Raw genomic sequence first — 20,569 nt, forward strand, 5'->3', positions numbered from 1 at the left:
CCTCTTTGAAAGACTTCGCAATTGATCTCTTAGGATTTTCGTTATGACATTTGATTGGCAATCTTGTTGTGTAATCTCTTGATGGAATTTATCCTCATCTTATCTCAACAATTGTGCTATGGGCCCACCTTATTGAAAGATAGATGGACAAGATCCTTGAGATTAACATAAAAGATTGATTGTGCAGAATTTAAGGGGGAACGCCTTCGTCTGAGTTTGGTATACTCTAATTTATGTTGGTTGATTACTTTTTATTATGAGTATTAGCATATAATTCTTTTCTTGGGTCAAGCATTTTTAATTTCATTATAGTTGAATTGACTTGATGCTTAAGTGTATGATCTCCTATCTTGGAGTACAGGAAATTGATTGGATCTTTCAGTGGCTGCAACAGGGCATACTAATTCTTCAAGGGAAATTATTGGGATGGGCATACACTCGAAGGAAGTTCAAGTGCTTTGGAAGCTGTGATTGGACACAGCTGCTGCTGAGAGGGAGTTCCAGCTATTTTGATATATCTTAAAGGGTTATGAGATTTAGGTGTGCAGATTGAAGAAAGCCCTGTATGGCCTTAAACAGGCCTCCCGTGCTTGGTATGAAAGAATTGATAAATACTGGTTAAGTTTAGGATTTTGTAAAATGATGCTGACTCTAACATCTACTTTAAGTCATCCAATGATGAAATGCTAATTATAGTCCGATATGTGGATGATCTATTTCTTACCGGTAAAGATGAACTTATCATTAGATGTAAGAAAAAACTAGCTTCAGAATTGAAATGAAGGACTTAGGTTTAATACATTATTTCCTAGGTCTAGAAGTATGGCAAAGGTCTAACGAAATTTTTCTGAGTTAAGGAAAGTATACTATTGATATTTTGAAAAGATTTAGAATGATGGTTTGTAAACCTATGTCTACTCCTATGGAATCTAACTGAAAGAAGTTAAGTGTTTTTGCAGCTAATTCTGATTTTGCAGATCCATCAGAGTACAGGCAATTGATTAGATCACTGATGTATCTAGTTAACTCTAGACCAGACATATGCTTTGCAGTGAATGCTCTCAACCAGTTCATGAGCTTGCCCAAACATGTTCATTGTGTTACAACCAAGCACATCCTAAGATACTTGCGAGGCACAGTTAATTATGGGCTGAAGCTGCTTAGGTTCAGATTGGTCAAGAAGTGTTACGGACAAGGAAAACACTTCAAGCATTCACCCGCTGCGATCTCTTGGACCTACAGGGACAGTCCTCAGTTGCATTAAGTATTACTATAGCTAAATACATTGTTGCAAGTGTTGCATCAAGAGAAGCAGTGTGATTTCTCAAAATTCTTGTTATGCTATTTTGATTTATTATCAGGGTTGTATAGTGATACCTAACAATTCAGTGTTTTATGGCAGGACAATCCTGTGTTGCAGATGTTCTCATCAAGTCTCTTGAAGCTTGAGATAGACTTGGAGCTGTGGAGAACACCGCCCTGGTTGAGAGGGAGTCTCAACCTCTGTGATAAATTGTGTTGTATCAACCACCCTCTGCGGGCAATGTAAGGTGGTAGTGTAATCTTCTCAGGGAGAAGTGTAATTGTTAACCATCCTCTGCGGGCAATGTAAGATGGTATTGTAATCTTCTCAGGGAGAAGTATAATTGTTAACCATCCTCTGCGAGCAATGTAAGATGGTATTGTAATCTTCTCAGGGAGAAGTGTAATTGTTAACCATCCTCTGTGGGCAATGTAAGATGGTAGAAAAGATCCTCTCCACCCTCTGCGGGCAATGTAAGGTGGATCCAGTCTATGCTTGTGTGCGAGCTGGAAGACTATGTTATGTAGTTCCATTCTATGCTTGTGTGCAAGATGGAAGACTACAATACTCTGATTATGTCTATTCCATTTCTTGCTTGTGTGCAAGATGTAGGACTATGTTTTCATTTTATGCTTATGGAGAGAAATGATTATGTATCTCCACTCCATGCTTGGGTGCAAGATGGAAGATTATGATGTTACATTCTTCTTTGGGAGAAGACTGAGGTAAAGACAATGAATGATGGATATGCGTGATCGATGGCATGGAAAGACTCCATGATGTGCATGAATGTATTCATGACTTGCAAATGTGCATATTAAAGTTTGAAGTCATCCTCCACAGGCAGTACAAGATGGATACTATGGGATACTTGTTGTGATACTCTCTTAGGAGTATTTGAAGTTGGCAGCTAAGTTTGGATTACAGTTTAAACATTGTATGTATTACTTAGGGCTAGGCCCTAATCTTGTAACCTGGTTGTAAGATTATCCTTCTCCCTAATTAAGAGGGAGTGTTGATTGTAATTAGGGATGGCGGATTCCAATTGCCTTGGGCAACATTGGAATCCACCTAAGGGGCCAGCCCCTTCTCCAACGTATAGGGTTGGGCCCTATACCTCACGACATATCATAAAAACCCCACGCTACTCCACGCCACATGAAAGTTAACGTGCCAAACAAAATAGGGCCAACACTATATAGAATGCATTTCGGATTAAAGGGAAAAGAATATAAATTAAAATAGGGCCAACCCTATATAGAATGCATTTCGGATTAAAGGAAAAAGAATATAAATTAAAATAGGGCCAACCCTATATAGAATGCATTTCGGATTAAAGGGAAAAGAATATAAATTAAAAGGATAAGCCGACATGAACACAAGCCGACATACAAGGTCAATGCATCATATAAATAAAGACACTTCTCACCTCAATAACATACATTCATCTTTCATCTTATCCTATGCGAAATATATGGTTCTGCTAAATGCGAGTTATAGGAGGAATGCTATATCTGCCATTACAGCGAAATTACTTCTGTTACATCAGCGAACTACATCTACTAGTGAAAGTGTGAAATTCATTCATGTGAAAAGCGAACTGAGGTTGGAGGAGAGCAAACTGAAGTTGCAGTCCATCAAAGAGCAGACTTCACATATTACAGACCTAGGGTTTGAACCTGATTGCTGTTGGAAGGGTTAAAGGTGCAGATGTGACTACTTGATGCTTGTGAAAGTGCAGTCTTGTGGAAGACATTATCAGTCCTAAATGCAATCACCTTCAAGTACATGAGATAAGTGTTGTAACCTTCATATGAATATAATTCATAATCAGATCTGAGGATCTTTTCAGGCTGAGTTTTTCCTCCTAGGAGGTTTTCCCAGGGTAACCGTGTCTTGTTCTTATTTTGTTCCCTTCCTTGTTCTTATTTGTTCACATATCAATTTAGTTAATAATTAAAGTCTGATTTTCTGAGTTAAGATTAATCTGAAAGTGTTAAAATCAACAAATGTACCCTCAAGTTCAACAATGCAAAGGGCATCCTCGAACCCTGTGATCACTGATTAGAGAGAATTGGGCTGAATAATGATGCCAGCTACAATCCCAAATAAATGCTCTCAACATATAAATCCAACTTGGGTCTGAGTGGTTGCAAAAGGAGAGATCCAAGAGATCCCAATTTGTTGTCTGTAATTGTATATATCCTCTATAAAAGCCCTATTGATGACCTCCACTGAGGGGCATCCTAGGAGTAGTGAATGGAGAAAGTCGATCAATTAAGATAGTCAACATAAACAATGATTTCATATACAGTCTACAAAAAATGTTCAAAATTAAGCCATCTTGAGGCTGGGTGGTTACAAAAGGAGACACCCAAGTGACATGAATGTATTGTCAGGACTCAGCATACATCCTTTCTAACAGCCCTATCAATGAGCTCCTTCAAGGAAAAGAAACGGAGAGAGAGATTGAAATCCCTGAATAAAGATGATCAACAGAGATGTCAAAAGATTGAAAATCCAAATCGATCTCAAAAAACCAATAGCATCAAAGGTCAATAGGGCCCAAAGAGGCAAATTTTCTCTCTAGAGAAAACAGTTAAATATGGGTACCTCTCTCACGTGAGGTTGAATTGCCCAAGCATCTGAATCTATGCATATAGAAAGTGAGCCTGGAGACAGTATGTAAGCAAAGTAGTTAAGCAGACAACTCAATTTGGATGATGCAGTAAACGACTATCCTTTTGTAATGAATTGTGCAATAAAGCATGAAAGGTTAAACCCTCTCAACAGATTTTAGTCAATAGGTCCCCAACTAGAGCTCCGAATTTTTAGGGCCATGCCTGGTGTCATCCCTCTTCATAGTTTTTTTGCTTCCTTGTACATTTTGTTGTGCTGTTCTACTCCATTTTTTATGGGTTTTGTTCTAGCCTAGTTAATGACTAAAATAATCTCTCAAAATGGAAGATAGGATAAGGAAGAATGAAAGGAAGCTAGTTAAAAACTCTGCAATTTCCACACTATCCTTATGAGAGAAAGGATGCAAGAAAAACAATTTCAGTAACAATAAGCAACACACAGCACAAGATATACCCTAGGAAAACATTTGCAGAAAAAAAGCCCAGCTTCAAAGGAGCACACTCAATGTATTAATTTCACCAACCAGAATATGATAAAACTTTCAAAGTATCAGCCCTTTAATAAAGATCTTCAGCCTGTAACTGGAGAAATTCCAACAGCAAAGACCCTGAAAATTTACTGTAATGTCCCCTTATTGGGATTGCCCTGAATCTTGCCCTAGAATCACAAATTGCACACTATACTTGTAAAATAAAAGATTATTGCAGGGTATATGATTTCAGTCTGCCGTTGTAGATCAGGCAGATCTGATCTGATACGGTTTTCCTCTTGGACGCTGACTTCTTGATCCTTTGGATATGTGCTGATGCTGATTGGTTCGATGCTGCCTGCTCCAATTTATATATCTATGAGAATTCCTCTTCTTTGATGCCTCCTTGAATGGATGATGTGCTGCATATATATCTCCTTAAGGTGGACGAAAGGTTATGTCTCTCCCAAACGGTCATCTTCCTTGCAAGGGTAGCGACCTTGAGTACAATGTCTTGCCTTTTGACTAATTAACTACTGTTGTTATCGCCTATAATCATGAATTAATAGCCTGTATTAAAGTGGGCATTGAACCATTTGCTGCATCTTTATTTTTGTATATGGATCGCTTTATCTCTCAAATGTATGCATCGATGCAACTTATAACACTAGCCCTCCAGATCATTGTCTTCCCATTGCTGCTTTATGAAGACGTCTATTGCCTAAAACATTAGTTCCTACAGAAAATCATTAAGTCTTATTAATAAGACGATTTTCTGAGTATTGATTCCCTTTTCATTCTTCTTTCAAGGCAGGGGCATGACATTTACAAGTGTACAAACTCCAGCTCAAGCATCCAATATATGCACCAAGGCAAATCAGAGAACCATAAACGGTTTCCAAAACCAAGGGGCTCAATTTGGGTATCCACATTAGTCTCCTCAAATCCCAACACCCCTCGTGATGAATGCACCTTCCACAAATAGTATGCAACCCCAAAGGTCAAATATTGCACTCACCAAACTTGGAGTGTTACAATTCAGTCCATTTGAATATCATACTTACAAAGCAGGCATTAGATACTTTGTATAATACCACAAGTTAAGAGAAACTTTAAAAGGGTTCTTTAAATGATATATGTAATGTAACTTCCAAAGCAAACAATGAAATGATGAGCATGAGCATGGGACTAATAGATCAACTTCATGAGATAACTCTCCCAAGATAGATCTCTTTGATGACACAAAAGGAAAAGTATAGAATCAGGACGTGCTTGTATATAAGGAGCCTTATTGAAAGTGTCTCTTGTTTTTGGAACTTGTTCCTTTCCTAGAACATTCACTCTCACTTTTGTATCTTCGTCATCTTACTGTGACCACTTGTTTGGCTTTAAGGAGCCATTATTAATATTTTCAGAACATTCATTCTCACTTTGGTATCTCCTTCATCTTATTGTGACTTCTTCTTTGGCTTGGAGGAATCAGGACGTGCTTGTATATAAGGAGCCTTATTGAAAGTGTCTCTTGTTTTTGGAACTTGTTCCTTTCCTAGAACATTCACTCTCACTTTTGTATCTTTGTCATCTTACTGTGACCACTTGTTTGGCTTTAAGGAGCCATTATTAATATTTTCAGAACATTCATTCTCACTTTGGTATCTCCTTCATCTTATTGTGACTTCTTCTTTGGCTTGGAGGAGCCATTATTAATATTTTCAGGTGTAGAGATGTTTGTGATAGAGTAGCTACTGTTATTGTGTAGTTCCTCTTAGGCTATGATACCAGGTTCGCCTATCTGAAAGCTCTAGCCTGGAACAGGTCTGCATGGGTCCTAGTTCACGCTAGGTTCGCAGTGGGTCTGACCAGTGCTCACCCCAGGGCCCCTGGGATGAACCCTGGTCAAACCCACTGCGAACCCGGCTGGGTGGGTTTTCACATAAAGTGACTTTTAAACATTAAAAAACTATTTTTTTTCCTTTTTCAATCAAAAAACAATATGGCATATGACATAATATGATATTATTGAAATTCTGAACTATCAATGATTCAATTGGCATTTGGCATTGATCAATGATGAAGTAGCATACTATTAATGTATTTAGATTTGTAATTTTGTATATTTCTTTAAATGTTTGCATATATATATATATATATATACACTGACGAACCCGATCCCGATCCCGAACCCAAACCGGACCCAAACCGGTAACTTGGCTCTTAGGATGTCGATCACATATATATATATATATATATATATATATATATATATATATATATATATATATATATATATATATATATATATATATATATATATACGGACGAACCCAACCCACGAACTTAAAAGGCAAAAAAAAATTCACCCGAACCCAAGAACCGGGTTCACATCCTCGAACCCAAACCGGTAACTTAGCTCTTAGGATTTGCATCTACTTTTGCATGAGAGGATCACTTGTTTGATGTTTTCATCCTTGATTATGTTTGAGTGCATTGTCCCTTGGGCACACCCAAATGCCAAATCATTTACTCAAATAAAAAACAAATCACCCATAGGTCCAATCTTATCTAACCATGGGTTATGTCTACCATGAATCAACTAGAAAATCCCACACATCATGATATTATGGCCTTGAGCATGTAAAATTTAACCCCACATGTCTCGATAAGTTGTCTCAATTCCAACAACTTGAGCAATCTCATTCCCAAACCCTCATCCCCCAACAGAATTGGATTGAATTATTGATGCCAAACTCAAATGCACAAGAAATCAAAAAGATTCCTTTTCACTAGATCATCAAAGTGGATCAAGTTCCTTCCCCACATAAATGGTTCACTAAAGCTAAAGTTGCCAACAACTTTCGAAATTATTTTCAGCAACTTGCCACTAAGGCCACTGCTTCCCAAGGAAGGGCAACTGACTTGGGAGGATCTCGCATTTTGATATACTCATAGTGTGATGCTAGTACTTTGTGCCATATTTCATCTCGCCACAACGCTCAAGACCTCTCTATTACACATAATCATAGAAGAAAGCTCAATTTCTTCTTCATTTACATTACACAACATTGACAGCATAAACCATATTCAACATCACTCTACAATGTCTCTAAAAACGACAAAAACTAGGAACAAATCAACAAAGGAAACTCCTTTTGATTCTTGTACTTGAAAAGATGACTTTTCATCTTCCATAGTTGTACATTAGTGTAACATGGCTATTCTTGGATAGAAAAGAGTAGTTCAAAAGAAAAACATCTTGTGACATACATCCAACCTCTTGGATATTATATAGAACTTATGCATATAAAATCTTACAATTTACACTTCTAACAAAATGTCTCATTGCTCTTGAATACTCTTGTCCAAAAATACTCTGGTTTGATATTTGCACTCTATCACTATTTTATTAGCTTTTGTTCATAACACGTTTAAATATGTTTGAGTGCATTGTCCCCCAGGCACTGCCCGTGTCAAATCATTTACTCATATCACCCAATACATAAGTTACCCATTGGTTCAATCTTATCTAAGCATGGGTTACATCTGCCACAAATCAGCTGCTCCATAATCCCCCACATACATCACAATATTATGGCCCTAAGCATATAAGATTCAGCCCCAAACGTCCCAACAAGTTTTGTCTTGACTTCGACATCTTGAGCAACGTCATTCCAACCCCCACCCCTACTGCCTTTCCCAATAGAGGTCCAATAGATTCAATGACTGCAGGAAGTATCATCTGAAATCTACAGCAAACATTCAAAGATTGTAAACCAGCACGGACTTCTAAAAAAAATTAAACAATAATCTATTCAAAAACAAGTCCAATATCCAGGGCTAAATAGGCACTCCCAATTGGTGAAATGGTTATGCAAGATAACTTGATCAAAGAAATGGTTTGATAGATAAAAGTTCACAATCTTCAAATTTTCGACCTCCCTGAGCCAGACGATCCTTTGTGAGTTGGATGTGCCTTTTGGAGGAGTCTTTGGACCTGTGGAACATCTTCAAAGATTGAGCTTAGGTGATTCTGTATTACACTCTTGTTATCAGGTTTTAGTCTACAAAAGAGAATATGTAAGAACTGAAACGTAACATGCCCCTGATGAACACTATAGTTCCTTCTAACTAACACGACTTCCAGTAGAGGAATTCCAAAATAATCCTGCCCAAGTTATGGCCATTATTGAAAAACAAATGAATAGTAATTTGAGGCTAAAAGGCAATGATTTGTATTCTCCGTCCTGATGAACACTATAGTTCCTTCTAACTAACACGACTTCCAGTAGAGGAATTCCAAAATAATCCTGCCCAAGTTATGGCCATTATTGAAAAACAAATGAATAGTAATTTGAGACTAAAAGGCAATGATTTGTGATTCTCCTTCCTCAGGACAATCATGACCTTGGCCATTCAAATGATGGTTTTCTTCAGTCTTACTAAATGGTGGGGCCATGTAACTTATTGCCTGTAAGAATTGTAATGGTGGCTTTGCCAAGTACCTTTCAAGTTATTGCATCATGAGGCCATATGTTTCTTGCTGAGACCCTCTGATCACATGGTACCTTTGGGTTTTGAAAACTAGCACCATAGTTGGATTCTACATACAAATGCCTTTGAATTCAAAGGGGGTATCAGCTCCTTCATAATATCTTCACTGTAGTTCAAGATTACACATAGCTTCATTGACTTGTTGTACACACTGATGATGATATGTATCTTTTTCTCTACCCAAAGATCACTTGTTATTGTCCATTGGGTCATGTCATTCTTTTGGGTGATTGTAATACCCCTAATGGGACTCATAAAGTGTTAAAGAGACTAACCCTGAGAAGACTCCATACATAGAGATTATCACCATATCCTATGACAAAACAACTGAGCTTTTCTTCCTTTGAGGCAACTTGAGCTTGGGTCTTCTATGCAACTTCTCTTTCTGCTGTTCTGCATCAGCAAGCGATTAGAGTTGCCCCTCTTGTTCCATAATCATTTATTTTATATAGGTAATTTCAGGAGAGCTATCTGAAAGTTTTATACCAATAAAACAACTAACAGTGAGAAAATTTGCATTAAATTCCTCAAATATGGTGGGATCGCTAGCCTCCACTATGATATAACTATTTAATGAGGCTCTGTACTCCAGTATTTCCTTCTCTTGGAGAAAATATCAGTTGAACCATTCAAAAACTAATATAACTGGGGATACATTTGCCAAACTTTATGACATTGTTCTCGCACATAAGCAACGATAAATCAATTTGTTTTCACCATAGGAGGTTGACCTCACTTGTGGTAAATAGAAAATAGCCATGTTGGGTCCCTGAAGTAGTCCTTGCTTAAAAAGTCCTATCATATCAAGTAATAAGTTTTAAGATTCTTCCAGTCAGTAAAACCACTTAAAATATATTTCACAACTCTGTACGCATGACAACTATGTGAATCTAGTCTCTGTATAAACCATTGAAGAGATGGTCCTTTATATAGAGTTTGACAGTTAGTGAAAAAGGGATTCCCTGTGTAAGGGTATAATGCAAAATTAAATGAGAGGAGAACTTGTAAATAGACAGTAGGTTTTACACTTTTATACATAAAATTAGCCAAAAGTATGTTATGTTGTTGAGGTTATTAATTCCTCCTTTAGTCACTCGATCCTTCTAGTATAATCAGTTTGCTTATATATAAATTGCTGGGTGAAGATGCACAGCAAATGATCTTTATAAATTACACAGCAATTGTAATATCCTGACTTCACACGTATATTTTCTGCAGACCACAAACAGATATATATGTGTTAGAAGAGAACAGCATAACCCTCTATATTGTATACACTAAATTTACATCAGCCTCTCCTATGGCATATATGTCCGATCAGTATTGGTCTCTCACAACCACACGCCTAGCAATTGCCCCCGATAGAAGATAAATACTTGTTCAATTTCGGTGAGGGGTTGTGACCTCAATCGGGGTGGCATACCAAATGAGGGGGTGCGATGTGTAATCACCGATAGGCAAACAAGACATAATACGTGCTAACTAAACATAAATAATTAATGAAAGCAATGTGCATATTGGTGATTAAAATGATATATATATTATTAAATGTTGAAGGCCTTAAGGCCAATTTAACATTTAATTTTATCCGACTGAAGCTATAAATCATCAACACTCCCTCTTAGCTAGGGAGGATAAAAGATATTGGGAGCAATATTCATAAATCGTATGATGGTTATCTTGGGACCATAGTTTCAAGATGTGAATTGCCTCTGTCGGCGATTATATTCACAAACTCTTGAGTGGATTGCCTGTGTCGACGATTCTATCCATAAGCTCTTATGTGGATTGCCTCTGTCGGCGATTCTATCCACAAGCTCATGTGGATTGCCTCTGTCGGCAATTCTATCCATGAGCTCTTGTGTGGATTGCCTCAGTCGGTGATTCTATCCACAAGCTCTTACGTGGATTGCCTCAATCGGCGATTCTATCCACAAGCTCTTATGTGGATTGCCTCAATCGGCGATTCTATCCATGAGCTCTTACGTGGATTGCCTTAGTCGGCGATTCTTTCCATGAGCTCTTACGTGGATTGCCTCAGTCGGCGATTCTATCCATGAGCTCTCACATGGATTGCCTCAGTCGGCGATTCTATCCACAAGCTCTTACATGGATTGCCTCAGTCGGCGATTCTATCCATGACCTCTTGTGTGGATTGCCTCTGTCGGTGATTCTATCCATAAGCTCTTGTGTGTGGATTGCCTCAGTCGGCGATTCTATCCATAATCTTGAGTTATTGTAAGATCGTCACCTTCCAATAACTTCAAAAAATACAAGTGGAAATCATTTGGAAGTCGTCACTTCCTTATGATTTACACAGGGCCCATAAAATAATTATTAGTATTAATAACAATAATCAATATTTACAATTTTACCTCAGAAGTGCTCAATCTTTATTAGTAAGCTCCCTCTCAATCACAAGGTATCTTGAGTTTCTTCTAGAGAACATATTTTTCTGAACATACGTCTAAATTTCTGACTTCAGCAAGGGAAGCTTGTAGTTTAAGTTTGAGAGGACAAGTTCTTGCAATGTGGCCATATTCGTCACATATGAAACATTGTACTTTAGAGAAGTTTCTAGGCTTCTTGAATGATCGATTACCATATGTCTTTTTGTCCTTTTTCCTTTTCAAACTAGAGACTAGAACTTGAACATCTTCATCAACGGGTTTCATGATTCCTGTTGATATTAGGTTACACTCTTCTTGAATGCAGTCAGCTTTTAGTCTATCAAATTTGGGAACTTTGGATCGAGCACTAACTCCTTGTCTAAAGTTTTCCCATGAGATAGGGACCCCATTTAGAGTTATCATAGTTAGCTCCTTATTATCATAAATGTGACCAATTGATGAGAGTTGGTTCCTTAATTCTGTTATCCTCATAAAATATGAAGTGATAGTCTCTTCCTTACTCATTTTAATATTAGAAAGTTGATTTTTAAGTGTGAGGATTCTTCTCGTGTTGTTAATCTCAAACATGTCTTTCAAGGCTTTGAACATGTCATTTGCAGAATCTAACCTTGTAATGATAGGTAGTAGATGACTCTTTACTCCATCTACTAATAACTCCATTGCTTTAATATTGTTCTTTTCCCATTGACTCTGTTCGTCTTTTCCATCAGGTTTAGAAGGATTCTCTATTATTGTTTTTAACTCATTCTTCCTTAGTACCAACATCATTCGCAGTTTCCATGAATCATAGTTTGAGGCACCTTCAAGTCTGTCTTCGAATCTGATTCCATTCGTCATTTTAAAATACAAACTTTCAAGGAGATATCAATCTGATCTTAATCGGATCTTCCTTCAGGCGGTTAGGCTTTATAGAAGGAAACCTGGCTCTGATACCATGTTGAGGTTATTAATTCCTCCTTTAGTCACTCGATCCTTCTAGTATAATCAATTTGCTTATATATAAATTGATGGGTGAAGATGCACAGCAAATGATCTTTATAAATTACATAGCAATTGTAATATCCTGACTTCACACGTATATTTTCTGCAGATCACATACAGATATATATGTGTTAGAAGAGAACAGCATAACCCTCTATATCGTATACACTAAATTTACATCAGCCTCTCCTATGACGTATATGTCCAATCAGTATTGGTCTCTCACAACCACACGCCTAGCAATTGCCCTCGATAGAAGATAAATACTCGTTCAATTTCGGTGAGGGGTTGTGACCTCAATCGGGGTGGCATACCAAATGAGGGGGTGCGATTTGTAATCACCGATAGGCAAACAAGACATAATACGTGCTAACTAAACATAAATAATTAATGAAAGCAATGTGCATATTGGTGATTAGAATGATATATATATTATTAAATGTTGAAGACCTTAAGGCCAATTTAACATTTAATTTTATCCGACTGAAGCTATAAATCATCAACATATGTAATCTAATTCTATTTCAGGCAATGCTATATTCTGTAAACAAAAGCTTAAATCCAACTTCATGGTTTTTCCAAAGGTTATTGTTGGTGCCTTTAATCAGAGTAACTTAGAGATGCATAAAGAACCTTGTGAGCCTTCATGCTATGCTGCATAATATTGTTGCAAAAAAAGCAATTGTTTATGTACTAAAACAGTTGGGTTACCTTTCAAGATGTATGTTGACAGATGCCTGGTTATGCTGATGATTCAGTAGTAGTTTCCTACAGGGCTCTTTGCTAAAGGGGCAACAAGCCACATTTATCTTAAAGTACTGTGTTAATAATATAATAAAGCTATATTAATTAGAGTATGTGTGTCAGATGCCTCCCTAGATTGGCAAGCACCACAAGACAATTTTAAATTTTCAGAATTAATTACTAAAGATTTAAGGATGATGCTAAACCTTGAGAAAAGTATTGTTGTAATTGACAGGTTTAATGAAATATTTCACATTTCAAAATAATACACAATCTAGGCTAATATCTTGGATAGTCTCCTGAAATTGAAATTTTAGTAGATGTGAAACTTGTGAACTATGCTTATCAGATGTTAATCAATATACTTAAAGGATTTAAAATACAGGAATAATGACTTTTGTCAAAATAGCTTTTGGAATTGGAATGTGATTTCTAAGGGCCAAAGGACAAATCAGAAAGTGACGAGTAAAGCAACAGAATGACATTTCTTTAATATTCTTTAAAATTCTATTTTTCTCGACTTTGAATATATGTACCAGAAAACACACCTCCAACTATATATGAAAGGTCAAAACCAAAAAATAGCCATACAAAACATAAATGAATGCTACCCTATAGTCATTTAAAATTTGCAATTCACATCGTGTATGTATATCATCATAATAGCATGCTTTATTTTATTTAAGAGGAATATACTCTTTTTTCAATTTTTACAAATTACAGAACATAAAGGAAAAAGACCTGTTCCAATTGCTTGATACTCTCAGAAGACTTGGGATCATCAGGAATCAAAGGCACCTCTTTCATGGCACACATATCCCCAGTTTCTCTGCACCATTTAAATATGCAAATATACATCAAAAACTTCTTTATTTAGGATACATAACTCAATAAACAAAGTTATATTGTAATCATAAAGAACTTCAAGTAAATGCATGAGACTCCGTTTCATGAGAAAAATTCCAACTTGCCTGTTAAAACCAACATAAACAGTACCAAACGTGCCACTACCAAGAAGCTTTCCTTTTTTCCATTGGCCTGGATTAATTGATGCATCGGTTCTTAGAGAACTGCGCTGGACAGCTAGAGATGGAGAATTTGGTGATGGAGCAGCACCAACAGGACTAGCATTCCCAGGTGGAAGGGGCAATCTGTGTACACTAACGTTGGCACTGTCATCATATGGTCCTGTTAAGAAATTTGGATGTAAAGGAGACACTGCACCACTGTGAATTCTTGATTTTATACGAGGACTTCTCATCCTTGGACTCTGAAGTGGAGATCGATCTGGGCTAATAAGGACTTTATCTGCTAAAGGCTGCATAATCATATCAGCCATCAAATTTTGGCCCAATGGTGGAATTGATAAAGGAATTCCAAGGTCCTGTTCTTTGGTAGTTTTGTAATTATTTGATAGCAAAAAGTCACCACTGCTCATACGTCGAGGGCTGATGGCAGGGCTTGAAAAGACAGTTGTAGGAGCACTTTTAGCCACACCACCCAAGTTCAAGTGCAATTTGCTACTCATATCCCTTTGAACACCCTTATGCCCTTTCAATGATTGACCCACTGATCCTAAAACAAATTGAACTGATCGTGCAGAAGCATGTTCCGGTAACTTATGGTCTGTGTTAATGAAGGAAAGCCTGAAACATAAAAAGGTTGCATTATTTGTACTGAAACAATATATAAAGATTGCATCTCTCTCTCTCTCTCTCTCTCTCTCTCTCTCTCTCTCTCTCTCTCATAATTTGCAAAAAATATATAATTCATGATATTATGTGCAACATAATATATATATTGAAGATAAATAAATAAATTATAATTTTATAAATATATATATATAACAGATTTATTAATAATAATTATACACATGTTTTGATTTATTGAATTGACTAATATTAAATATAAAAATGATTTGAAAATATTAATTACAATAGCAAGCACTAAATGCATATTTAATGTATTTCTTTTCAAGTTAATATTTTTATCATTTTTATGTATTTCTGTGCTATAGGGTGTGAGGAAAGGCTGGAGTTAGGAGCAAGGCCTTCCATTTACAAGAGTAGATGGGAATGCCAGAGTAAGTGGTAAGCAATGGGTTCAAGGTTCACAAACTCACAGAGTACTCGACGAGTTTTTCTGCTCTGCTAATTTTTCTAACTTTTACTCGCCGAAAAACTTGCCCGAGTTTTTGCAAAAAACTAGCAAAAACTCGGCGAGTTTCTTTAAAACACTCGGGTACACTAAAAAAAGAGGCCCAAACACATCAAAAAATTATCTATTTTTGTTTTCTCGGGTCAGTTTCATTCTTTTCATCAAAATATATCTATAAGTGACATTTCAATATGTCTTTTTCCTTTCTTATACTTTAAGTTATATTTCATGTATATATTGGCAGGATGTTTGAGAGTGGTTTCAGATCTCTAGGAGTTATAATGCAAATTATAGGTTTTAGAAGATCTTTTAATTTTTCAGACTTAGTCAAATTTCAGTAATCAGTATGCTCCTATCAACATTCTCTTGCTCTCTCTATCACTCACTTTATCTGCCCCAAATTTTAGACCTATCTATCTCCCTATCACTCTTCCTCCATCCCCCTCTCCACCACACTCCATCTCACTCTTTCCTCTCTCCCCCAAGATCTAGACCTATCTCTCTACCCCTCTCTTTCTCACCCTCACACCCTGGCGAGGGGTGCTACTCTCAACCTAATTTTAATTTGCAGATGCTTGGTGCAAAGTTGAGGTGGAAATACCCCACATCTCAAAAAAATTGCCCTCAAAATCTTATGTCAGCCTTGTAGTTCATCCAATTGTGAGCGCAATTGGAGCTTGTTTGAAGCAATCCACACGAAGAAGAGGAGTAAGTTAGCGCAAAAACGCCTCAATGACCTTGCCTTCGTGCAATATAATCTTCGATTGCACGTAAGGAAGGTAGAGGAAGTAGAAGGTGGTCCAATTGACTTGGACGATATAGATCCTTACAGTGATTGGACATCACAGGAGCAGCCTCCATTGTTTTCCAAGGATGACATCACTGATTTGGAGAGGCAGGCTATGGAGGAGGAGCGGGGTGGATTTGGTTTCACGTTGGCTGACATTGAGGAGCAAGAGGATGAGGATGAGGAGTCATTGTCAGTGCCAAAAGCAAGTGGAGACATAGCTTCATCCAAGATGGAGGACGAACCAGCCATACCAAGCGAGGAGGCACAGTCACCCACTGCAGACTTCTAGGACTAGACCCTCTAGTTCTATCTCTCCCCTAGTTTTTGCTAGAGCTGGGAAGAGGAAGTTGTAATTGTAATGATGTATTTACTTTTGGTTTTACAAAAACTATTTACTATTTTGCTTCCAGCCATCAGCATTACTCATGAGGATGCGATTTTGTAGAAACTTTGCATTTAAATATATCTAGAATCAGCTTGTTTCTTTTGTGTTCTCATTTATTGACTCATTGGATGCATCTTCTCATTAAATTTTGCAAAAAAAATGCATTTTTAATTAAATTTAAGCAAGTTTTTAAGTTGCCGAGTTTTTCGCCGAGTTTTTCCCGAGTTTTTCTTTTCAAGCCTTGACGAGCTTTGCCGAGTGGCGAGTAGTTCATCTATGCTTCAGATGACAAATGACCCACTTCATTCGGAAAATTGGGAATCCAAAGCATGGAGCCTCTCATGCATAGTCAATTTATTGAGGATTAGCTGCCCATCTTAGGGCCATGCTTACTATTTGACTTTTACGTTATTTAATGTTATGAATTAAAAGCAAGAACTTTGGTTTCATTGCGACTCATTTTGTATAGCAGATGCTTTCATATTACTTGCCTTTAGGCTTTGGTTGTATTTCAGTTTGTTGGGTGATGATCTTAGTGGTGGTTTTTAGCCATTTTGTCTAGTAGCCTGTTTTCAGTTGTAACAAGGCATTTGTTCTTGAGGCTGGTCACTCTGCGTACTTTAGTGATATATTATATAATAGAAGGATGGTTTAACTATTCTTTCCTTAGCACTGTGTTCCTATTCATATGGTGCAGACCCATCCAAAACCCCCAACATACCAAGTAAATAGCATTCATTTATTACCAATCCAATCACTAGCCAAGCAAGTGCAATCATATAATACACACTGAACAAGAGCTATGTAGTGAGGTACAAAAGGGAAGGATACATAAAAACTTAACATTTTGACATGTGAAACAGAATTTTTTGCATTCCTCCATGCACTCTAAGACACATTGAATAAATATAACACTAATGGAAAATCAAAATTCAAACTTATCATCTCACTACTATAATTTATACATAGCATCTAAGTTGCCGGTTCGGGTTTGGGCACCAGTTCGGGTTCAAGAACCTGATTCGCCAGTTCGGCAAAATTTTGAAAAGGAGTTTGGGTTCATTTTGAGTTCATTAGTAAAAAACAATGTAAAACTTATATATATATATATAATATAAAGATATATTATAATATTATACATTATATAATAATATATTATTATATAATGTAATATATTATAATATATATAATATACTATATAATAATATATCTATTATATGATATATAATAAATATATATATTATAATATAATACATTATATAATAATATATTGTTATTTATAATATATTATAATAATTATATTAGAACATATATAATAATATATGTCTATTATATAATATATTATAAAAATATTTAATGTACTATATAATAATATATATCTATTATATAATATATTATAAATATATATATTATATTATAAATATATATATTATATTATAAATATATATATTATATTATATTATAATAGATATTATTGAATTTCAATTTATAAAAGACCTTATAATTAATAAACCTGTATAACTACTTTGACCACTGCTGAGATACTTTGACCAAGAGCTGCCGCAAATACACAGAGACAGAAGCAGGCGGCAGCTGAGTCAGACACGAATGTCAGTAGCAGGAGGTTGGGGAGCTGGAGTCACTGAACCGAACTCGAACCACAAACCACGAACAGTATTTAGGCAATACGGGGGCCTATATAGCCGAACCTGGTAACTTAGCATAGCATGATACAACTACCATTATTTAACCTGTAAAAAGGACCGTATAATGCTCTTTCATGAGGCAGAAAGTGGGTTAAGGTACATATAGAAAACTTTCCTACCACCTCTCTGTAAAGTTTAAACAGGAACGACTTGGAATCTAGGCAATAGTCAAATAAAAGATTTAAGGCATATTATCTTGTAAATGAATGTACTCAAATGGGTTGGAAGACTGCTATGGCATAGTTAAGGCTATCTTAGTGGGGTGGGTTTGTTTGAAATACCATTGAGTCACTAAGGCAAAATATGTTTTTGCCATTCTATAATATGTAGTATTTTCAAATAACTGAAATTTATATATACGACTTTTAACAAGCAAAAAGACATTATGGAATGGCAAAAAGTAGTGTGCCTGATATAATTCATTATCAATAAGACAAGTGATATTATCACATTGCAAAAACCCATTAATATGAGATTGAAAGGCTACTCCGATCACAGAAACAACATCCATTATAATTTTGACAAAGACCAAACTTAATGTCCAAATTTCTAACAGTAGACACAATATTTATCCGATAGAAATGGACAACATGATTATGTCAGGATTTGTTTACCCCAATTTTTTTGGGGCTTAATCTGCATCATACACCAAAAAGTTGAGCCACTTTTAAATCATATTATGAGTATCAGTAATTTTCTGTCCCAGCATCCTTGTAGAAGTCAAACTTCTTTCAGGTCCTAGTCACTCTCTCTCTCATTATTAAGAGATCTTTTGCCACTAAAAACAGAAAACAGGCAATGGTGGTTTCTAGTGGATCCCCCCAGTTGAAAACTGGATGTGGGTGGCTTAGTAATTTGTCAACTTAGAAACCTTTTTCAGGCAGCTTGACAGTGACATCTTTGCATCTGCATCAAAGACGATCTATAGACTGCATGTTACATCGAAAACAGCACAAAAAGAATAACTCCGTGAAGAAAATAATTGTTTCCTCAATGGCAAGAAATAGTTGGCATTGTTAAGGTGGACAAATTTGATATTCAATTTGTGGATTGTTTGTGATTTCACTGCAAAAGAAGAGGACTTCCTGACTTCTTCCCACCAGAGCTCATGCTACAAGAGTTGCTGAAATTGGATCATAGAGCATGAAAGAAAGGCCATGAGACTTTCACTGAATCAGTTTTTTGTTGAGAAGTCAACCTACTGTCCTTAACACTCTCACCCTATTCGAGGTATGTAGAGTTGTTTCCTTGAGTTGTTCAGCTGGTGTTCTCATAGTGATGGCACAACAGTGACAGTAGAAAATCCAGACCTGTGGATGTTATATAGAAGAATAAGGCTCAGCTACGTAGGAATTTTTCTTTGATATTAGCACCCAGTTAACTATTTGACACTTGAGAGATGTGTAGATGTAAATTCGTCTCAACTACTTTGATTAGGAGTTATTAATTTTTAAACTATGTTGATTCTTCAGTCAAACTGAGTATTACTGCAGTGAATCAATAGCATAACTCGGAGCTTTACTTGACACATCATCTAGTTTCTCTTAGTTACATTCATAGTGGATTTCTTATATATTTAAGGGGCACAAATCCTAATTTTAATCATGTTGCATATAGAGTTTTGTTTCTAAAATTTAGTTTCAGTCAACAGTAAATTTTTTCAGTTTCAATAGAAGATGGATGAAGTATTGAGAGCTCAGATTTGTGAGTATTTACTATTTTCTGTTCACATTTTCTGCAGTATGCATGTTGAGAGGCAGTTAGTAGTTGTCTCTTGCTTCCAAAACAGAACTATATTAGAAGAGAACTCTGTTTTCACTATGCAATATAACAGCATCTTCTTAGTTGACCTATGCAAAGGAATGATCATTGAGGTCTCATGTTTTCGTTTCCTCAGAAATTACCAAAAAAAGTACTTTTGAAGACAGCAAGCAACATCCCATATTCTGCATCTTCTTGCAGCTGTAAAACTTTTACAGAGCCTCATTTAATTTATGCACAATCAGGATTTGACAAGCAGCATTTACTTGACTTCAAGTTCAGAAGAATCCTTTGTGTTTTTGGTGTAAAGGAAACACAACTTGAAAATAGCAAAAATAGATGTCTCTTTAATCCAAGCACGCTGCACGCTGCACGCTGCATGCTTTTATCATATGTACAGAAACCACTGAAAACACTCGTCCTTTATACTTCCAGAGAGAAGAAAACCATAAATTAGCAGCACCTCACATCTGCCCAGAAACCATTGGCATTCATATGCAATCTCTGCATACTGAGGCATAGGTGTGTATAAAAGTACAGAATAACCCAAAAGGTGTGCACCATAACATGAATGGATTAAGTACTCTTTGTAGGAGGTTTTGGAACAAAGAATAAGCTACCAGCAAAAGTTGTGACTGTTGTTTGACAAAATGCATCATCCAACAAGGCATCAT

At 36.4% G+C, this 20,569-nt stretch overlaps 1 protein-coding gene across 8 annotated transcripts in view; it reads right to left on the reverse strand.

Moving 5' to 3' along the window:
- Positions 1-20,569, reverse strand: part of LOC131047942 (mitogen-activated protein kinase kinase kinase 5) — a 101,665-nt gene that overhangs the window by 58,637 nt on the left and 22,459 nt on the right. For all 8 annotated transcript variants that reach the window (XR_009106326.2, XR_009106328.2, XR_009106327.2 and 5 more), the window contains exons 2-3: positions 14,068-14,742; positions 13,838-13,925 (exon numbers count right to left, since the gene is read on the reverse strand). Coding sequence is in view for 2 of the 8 variants with exons in the window: in XM_057981760.2 (XP_057837743.2) it covers positions 13,838-13,925; positions 14,068-14,742 (763 nt within the window). In the remaining 6 variants the exon portion in view is untranslated. The remainder of the gene's footprint in view (positions 1-13,837; positions 13,926-14,067; positions 14,743-20,569) is intronic.

Source organism: Cryptomeria japonica, chromosome 3, assembly GCF_030272615.1.
Source record: "Cryptomeria japonica chromosome 3, Sugi_1.0, whole genome shotgun sequence".
Lineage (NCBI taxonomy): Eukaryota > Viridiplantae > Streptophyta > Pinopsida > Cupressales > Cupressaceae > Cryptomeria > Cryptomeria japonica.